This window comes from Polypterus senegalus, chromosome 2, assembly GCF_016835505.1.
Source record: "Polypterus senegalus isolate Bchr_013 chromosome 2, ASM1683550v1, whole genome shotgun sequence".
Classification (NCBI taxonomy): Eukaryota; Metazoa; Chordata; class Cladistia; order Polypteriformes; family Polypteridae; genus Polypterus; species Polypterus senegalus.
In genome coordinates, this window is record NC_053155.1 from 19,987,555 (window position 1) to 19,995,591 (window position 8,037).

The 8,037-nt window shown below is 40.0% G+C and overlaps 1 protein-coding gene across 1 annotated transcript; it reads right to left on the bottom strand.

Annotated features, from left to right (window-relative positions):
* Positions 1-6,258: 6,258 nt before the first annotated feature.
* On the bottom strand, positions 6,259-7,212 carry LOC120524323 (olfactory receptor 6N1-like). Its single transcript, XM_039746187.1, has one exon. The coding sequence runs from the start codon at positions 7,210-7,212 to the stop codon at positions 6,259-6,261; it is 954 nt and encodes a 317-aa protein (XP_039602121.1).
* Positions 7,213-8,037: the final 825 nt, after the last annotated feature.

Here is an 8,037-nt window from a genome sequence, read left to right on the forward strand (position 1 = left end):
TACTGGGAAAAGACAATTTCATTAGATTCATTAAAGGCTTTTAAAACTGCAATTTTTACTGTCACATTTCTAAATTATTTTTTTTTTTGCAAAAATGCCCTCTTGTATTTTGTTACTTTGGCATTATGCAAGGGCTTGTTTGGTTGGATATATGTGCTCTGATAGGGTCACCCATGGTAAGTTTGTGTGAAGGGTGAGGATGAGAAAGAGCAATCCATAGATGACAAACAGAGTAACCAGACCCAAACCTGCAGTGGAACCTGGCAGTCATGTTTTCTGATGAGAGCCTGGTGGCCAAATGACCCGACTGCTTGGCTCAGTATAAAAAAGTTACAAGGAGCAGCTGTGTCAGGTTACCAACTGTGAGGTGATGATCTTTGTTTCTTATATTGCTAGTATGGCTTAAAAAAACATACACACAGTATATTCTATCTACATGTACATTTATCTGCGGTGGGTTGGCATCCTGCCCAGGATTGGTTCCTGCCTTGTGCCCTGTGTTGGCTGGGATTGGCTCCAGCAGACCCCCGTGACCCTGTGTTCGGATTCGGCGGGTTAGAAAATGGATGGATGGATGTACATTTATTTAGTATGTAGTTATTTACACTGTACTTACTCTTTTGCTTGATTTTATGGAAAATTGTATTCTTTGTATCTTTATCCTTAATTTAATGTGATTGCCATCCTCCTGTTTCAAAAACTTAACATTACTCCAATCATGGAGTGAAACAGGTGGTAACAGAGACGTGCAGATTAACAGCACAAACCTTCTGAATATGCAGTTGTCTTTGTGTTTAAAGTGTTTGGCTCGATTTCAGTTTTTTAACAGCCGCTTTGAGATTCATTAAGAGGTTCAATTAGTGACTTCAGAAAAAACGCTTAATCTGACACTCTGGGGAGTTGGCTTGTGGTCTCCCCGAAGAAAACTCAGCTGAATGTAAACTCATTACCAACAAATTATGGGCTTGTAATTAGACCTTCCTCCCAGAGCGGCGCACTACTATGGTGACTGCAACAAATAAACAGTAAATCTTGCTTTGGTAATCGTAACACAGTGCAGTGTGCCCTGAACACTTATTCCTGGCATTGCATTTTTTTTAGCATTTTGAAACTCACAGTTTACATTTACATTTGTTTGCTTGGCAGACGCTTTTATCCAAAGCAATTTACAAAAGAGGCAAATATAATTGAGTAACATTAGTCTCAGGCCTGTTAGTTCAGCAAGGGCAATAGTATGGGTAACAAAAGTTGATTGCCACAAGTGAACAGATGTAATAATTAATAATTTACAATCATAGATTACAATTAATACTGCAATTAAAATGAAACAATAAATTCATTGACAATATAAAATATCTCAGAGCAAAGTTTTTTTTTTCTTTTCAATTAGACAGATACAGATATTCACAGAACAAATGGGTCTTCAATTGCTTCTTAAATACTTTGAGAGAGTTAGTGGTTTGGATGGAGGTGGGCAGGAAAAGTGTCTGGATTTTCTGGATTGAAACTTGATACCACGCAGAGGCAGCATCACTAGACGCTGCTCCCTGGCAGACCTGAGTGGGTAAGCTGACATATAGCACTTCACCAGTTCTTTCAATATTCAGATGCTGCCCAATGATTACTCTGCCTGGTTACCTACCAGGTAACGCTTGTAGTTGGTCAGCCAGTCGGCAGTCATCCACCACATCCTCTCAGTTGTGAGAAGCAATGGTGCGTACACCAGATGAGCCCCAATTAGGGCAAAACAGTGTTGTGTACTCTTTGTATTATTTGGCAGGCATTGTGTCACATTCAGTTAGGTCCATAAATATTTGGACAGAGACAACTTTTTTCTAATTTTGGTTCTGTACATTACCACAATGATTTTTAAATGAAACAACTCAGATGCAGTTGAAGTGCAGACGTTCAGCTTTAATTCAGTGGGTTGAACAAAACGATTGCATAAAAATGTGAGGCAACTAAAGCATCTTTGTAACACAATCGCTTCATTTCAGGGGCTCAAAAGTAATTGGACAATTGACTCAAAGGGTATTTCATGGGCAGGTGTGTTCAAGTCCGTCGTTATGTCTTATCAATTAAGCAGATAAAAGGCCTTTTGTTGATTTGAGGTGTGCTGCTTGCATGTGGAAGATTTTGCTGTGAACAGACAACATGCGGTCAAAGGAGCTCTCCATGCAGGTGAAAGAAGCCATCCTTAAGCTGCAAAAACAGAAAAGACCCATCTGAGAAATTGCTACAATATTACGAGTGGCAAAATCTACAATTTGGTACATCCTGAGAAAGAAAGCAAGCACTGGTGAACTCAGCAACGCAAAAAGACCTGGACGTCCACGGAAGACAGTGGTGGATGATCACAGAATCATTTCCATGGTGAAGAGAAACCCCTTCACAACAGCCAACCAAGTGACCAACACTCTCCAGGGCGTCGGTGTATTGATATCCAAGTCTACCATAAAGAGAAGACTGCATGAAAGTAAATACAGAGGGTACACTGCAAGGCGCAAGCCACTCATAAGCCTCAAGAATAGAAAGGCTAGATTGGACTTTGCTAAAGAACATCTAAAAAAGCCAGCACAGTTCTGGAAAAACATTCTTTGGACAGATGAAACCAAGATCAACCTCTACCAGAATGATGGCAATAAAAAAGTATGGAGAAGGCGTGGAACAGCTCATTATCCAAAGCATAGCACATCATCTGTAAAACACGGTGGAGGCAGGCAGTGTGATGACTGCCAGTGGCACTGGGACACCAGTGTTTATTGATGATGTGACACAGGACAGAAGCAGCCAAATGAATTCTGAGGTGTTCAGAGACATACTGTCTGCTCCAATCCAGCTAAATGTCTCTCTCTATATACTGTAGGTCACTGTAGGGAGAGTTCAAGAAAATTGCAATAGAACTTTTTTCCAAGATTCTTAATTTTCTGAAAAGTAAAATATGAAATAATGTTTCATATGTGTCATTCTCATTGTAGTATTTATATAATATTTTCTTTTTATTTAGCACTCTTAAAATACATTTCTTCTTTATACTGTTTTTTACAAAACATTATGGGTTTGAACTTAATGTTTGTGACATGTGCCCGGCTCAGCTAGTTAAATGCAAGATGGGCTGTTGCATTCTTGATCATCTGCAGTGGTTTGATAGCCCATGCGGGTACTCCTGCCAGCAGAGAGTTGCAGTACTCTTGACTTGACAAGACCAAAGCCTGGACCAGACGTTGTGTTGCATGCTCTGTCACATTGCTGTCGTTACTCGGTTTGAACCACTGTCACTCTTCCCTCTGGAAGAAATAGATGGTGTCATGGATGGCCGGGGCCCTTGCCCAGCCAGGACACCTCTACTGTGGAAGGACTGGGGGAGCCAGTGTGGATAGAATACTACCTCCTCCAAAACACTAGATGGCAGCCCACCCGGGTGGCAGCCGTACCTTGGATTCCCGCAGGGCCTCATGGGAGATGAAGTCCGATGCAGCACTGTTGGGGTGCAGCAGATGTTCTTGAGCCTGTGTGGGCAATTCATTCACCACATCTGGAGGTACTGCCAGAGGTAGGGTAACGAGCACCTGAAGCACTTCTGGGACCAGTGGACAGTACTCAGTTATCTAGTCTCAGGTGGAAGGTGGACAACGAGGAGTGGAGGAGTAAAGAGAAGAGAAAGTATTATTGTATCACGTGCTTTTGTGTTTGTGGAGCTGAGTTGTGCCTGTGGGAAACGGGAAAGATGATTCGCACGTGGTGAAGAAAAATAAAAGCATGTTTTGTTTTTATAAGTGTGCCTTTAGCATCTGTCTGTGTCAGGTTGGGTGGCTGGCATGCACCCTAGAGTTGCCATAATGATCATTTGAAAACACCAACGTCTGATATTGACACCTCTCAGCTTGATATATTTGACGTTCTTGTACTTAGTGTTTTGACTGTTGTCAATACCTGTCTTGATATGGAGTCTGTTCCAGATTATTTTAAACAAGCTGTTGTATGACCTTTGATTAAAAAGCAAAATTTGAATCCTACAGTTCCTTCAATTTTAGACTTATATCTACATTGTCATTTCTCTCAAAGATCCAGGAGAAAAATGTTCTTCAAATCCAGACCTTTTTGGAGAGAAATGGCATTGGCAAAATATCCCAGTCTGGCTTTAAAGTGCATCACAACACTGAATCTGCTCTTTCGAAGCTATTTAGTGACCTCACATTAATAGCTGATTCTGTGGATTATGCCCTTTTTAGTCTCTTTGAACTTACTGCAGCTTTTGACATGGTGGACCACGACATCTTTATTACCCATCTTGAGCAAGGTATTGGCATACATGATACTGACCCTGCCTGGTTCAGGTCCTGTCTAAAAGGAAGTTTCTCTGTATGCCTTGGAGTCCTCTGCTTCTCCTCTGCACTTCTCACTTGTGTGATTCTTGAAGGCTTCAATATTGGTGCCATGTTGTTCTTATTTAAAAAGCTTCTTTTAGATAGATAGATAGATAGATAGATATCTGAACAAAGAAAACAATTAAAAAGAACGATATAAGCTGTGGGGCAGCAGTGCTAACCACTGCACCACTATGCCAATAACAACATACAACAAATAGCCACAAACTACATATTTGCTTGTAATATTCTCATTTAATCATTTAGCATTGTATTTTTCTTTGTGCTTAAAATAAATGAGAAGAAACTTTTAAAAATGTATTTGATCTAGATTTTTTTTATTTTTATGGTCTAAAAGGTTCACCCATTTGTGGAATGGGTGTCAATCTAGGGGTTTTAATGAGGGGTTAAACAGAGTTAGTGACATGAATTACAGGAGGACTGGGGCTTCAGCCCCACAACATGTAGCCTAACATGCTAAAGTCACACGACAATCTGAAGCCATTAAGAAGGCTAACAGAATGTTAGATTACTTGGTGCCCTGATGTGTGGAGTACAAGTTCAAGGAGCTTTATAACACACTGGTGAGGCCTCATCTGGAGTCCTGGGTGCATTTTGGGTCTCCGGGGTATAAAAAGGACATAGCAGTGCTAGAAAAGGTCCAGAGAAGAGCAACTAGGCTAATTCAGGGCTACAGGGGATGAGTTATGAGGAAAGATTAAAAGAGCTGAGCCTTTACAGAAGGTTAAACCTATGAAGGGAATTAGTCCAGTGGATCAAGACTTTTACCTTAAAATAACATGAACAGTCTAACAAGAACACAGGAACACTGAAGGAAACTTGTTAAGGGTACATTTTGTGCAAACATTAAAATGTTTTTCTTCACATGGAGAACCATAGACACATTAAATAAGTTGCCAAGTAGTGTGGTAGGCATGAGGACTTTAGAAACCTTTAGATATTGATGATGTTATTTTGAAGGAATTAAGTGGATAGGACTAGCAAACTTTGTTGGGCAAAATGGACTTTTCTCATCTACATCTTTCCAATGTTCTAATGTGCTTGTCTGGAAATGTATAGAGAACCTTAATGGCCTGAAGGCCACCGTTACTTTCAGATCTCTCACTTCTTAATCTGGACAAGAGCACCCGGCTGTAAGCACCACTTATTACATCACCCATTCAAATGCCTTGTGTAAATCTGTCGTGCTGCTTCTTTCCTTTCACCTGATGCTTTCCCTGAACTTACCTGTCTAAGAGGGTTACATCTGTTCTACCCCATGCCAGACATGAAACCAAACTGCATTTTGTTGATTTTCAGGTAATCGCTGATTCTTTTCTCTAGTGCTCTCTAACCTTCATTACCCTGTCTAGTGGCTGGACTGCTCTACACATTCTGATGGATTCCTGTTTTCTTTGTATACTAGAATTAGCACATCTATTTTCCAATCTACAGCAATCATTTATTCAAATTATACTAAATTTGAAATACTCCTTGTTTGGAAATTGTTGCACACTACTAAAAATGGACAGAATTATGTATTCATATGAGTACACTACATTGACTATGAGAACAAATTATGATTAACACTGAAATGTTTCAAATGAAGGTGCAAATTCTAGGGTAGCAAATTAAATTTTAATTGAGAAGAGAAAATTCAGTAAAAACAAGATCCAGGTGTATGAATCATATATTCAGAATGAACACATTCACAAACGTCATTTTCCAACACATCATAACAGAAATATGACTATGGTGATATCCAGCCATCCATTATCCAACCCTCTATATCCTAACTACAGGGTCATGGGGGTCTACTGGAGCCAATCCCAGCCAACACAGGGCGCAAGGCAGGAAACAAACTCCGGGCAGGGCGCCAGCCCATCGCAGACTATGGTGATATTTTACACCGTTTTACAATTTTAATAAAACTGTCTCTAATCTCTTTATTCCTCAGGCAGTATATAACAGGGTTCAGCAATGGTGGAATTATGGTCTGCAGTGCGGCTGCCATTATGCGCATATCTTCAGAAGTTCCTGGGATCCGATATGAAATAAAAACCCCAGCAGCAGTGAAAATAAAGATAAAAATTACCACCAGATGTGTCCCGCAGGTAGAGAAAGCCTTGGTGCGTCCTTCAGAGCTGGCAATTTTGAGCACAGATGTGACGATCCGTATGTAGGAATACACAATATAAGCCAAAGAAATGAACATAACAGACAGCCCGATGGTCAAACTCAAATAGCTGTTAACTGAAATATCAGCACAGGCGAGTCGGACCACTGAGCTGAGGTCACAATAGACATGCATAACTTTATTAGGACCACAGAAGGGCAGCCTGAGAGCCAAAATGAGTGGAACAATAATTATAATGAATCCTCCAAGCCAACACCAAGTGATCTGCTTTAGAATGACTCTGTTGGTCATAATGGTGGGGTACAGAAGTGGGTTACAGATGGCCACAAATCTGTCATATGCCATCAGCATTAACAGAAGGGACTGTGAACTTCCTACAGAATGGAAAAGAAAAAGCTGAGCAAAGCAAGCAGCAAATGATATCACCCTGAAGTCAAACAATAAAATGGCCAGTAGTTTTGGGACTGTGATAGATGAAAAAGTAATGTCTAAAACTGCCAGAGTACAAATTAGCGCATACATGGGCTTGTGCAAGTTTTCGTCCAGCATAAATGTGCCAAAGATGCTGAGGTTCCCGAGGCAAATTAAAAGGTAGGCAATCAAGAATATGACAGAAAAGAGAAGTTTGCTTTCGTTATCCTGGAATCCTGGAAAGCCAACGACGATGAACTGCTGAACTGACTGCACTGTTAGACTTGCATTCGTCATGATGGCTTCAGGTTTTCTGTGAATCAAAAAAATGTACATAGTCACCATTTTTTTCCATCAATTGTTTATCTAATATTTCCAAATTAGTAAATTAAGCAAAATTATAAACATTTATAATTGAAACCATACCTTGATGACACATTCTCCCATAATCCTAATTTGCGACTAAACTTACAATGGCATTAATGAGCAGCAGACATTAAAAATATTACTTTAACACAGTTCATAGGATGGTAGAGTAGCCTTATGGCAAGAACTTGTGTATTAAGAATCCTCCATGCTCGGTTGAAGTTCCATTGAGCATATGACGTTTCCACCATATGATGCATCTGCAAGTGTTCCTCCAGGTATTCCATCTTCTCTCCAACTTTACTAAATACTGTTACCTTTGTTATATTGAGTGTGAGTGTATGTGAATTGGCACCGTGATTGACTGGCAGCCTGTGGAATGCTTCTTGCTGCTTTGAGCTCAACTGGATAAGCGTTAGCTCACCATGACTCTTAATTGAATCAACTGAATCTCATATTCTCATATCATGTACTTCAAAACCATATGTCCCAAAGTAAAGATGTTATGAATGAAATGATCACTGTTAAAGATTTTTAAAAAGATATTTTACAGCTTAGGCCTGGTGGAGGTGAATGAAGGGCTAATGAAGTGTTGGCCAATTTTTCTACTCAATGAGTGATATTAAAAGGCTAATTAAAAGTGATCTCTTACCCAGAGATGGTGTTTGTTCATTTATTCAGTTTTCAGACCTGCTTATTCCAAATCAGGAATATAGGAAACTGTAGAATCTGGGGAAAAAAAACAGGAACCAGCAT

Excerpts from the sequence above, each read along its gene's own strand:
- LOC120524323 (XM_039746187.1), bottom strand. The coding sequence starts at position 7,212 with ATGACGAATGCAAGTCTAACAGTGCAGTCAGTTCAGCAGTTCATCGTC.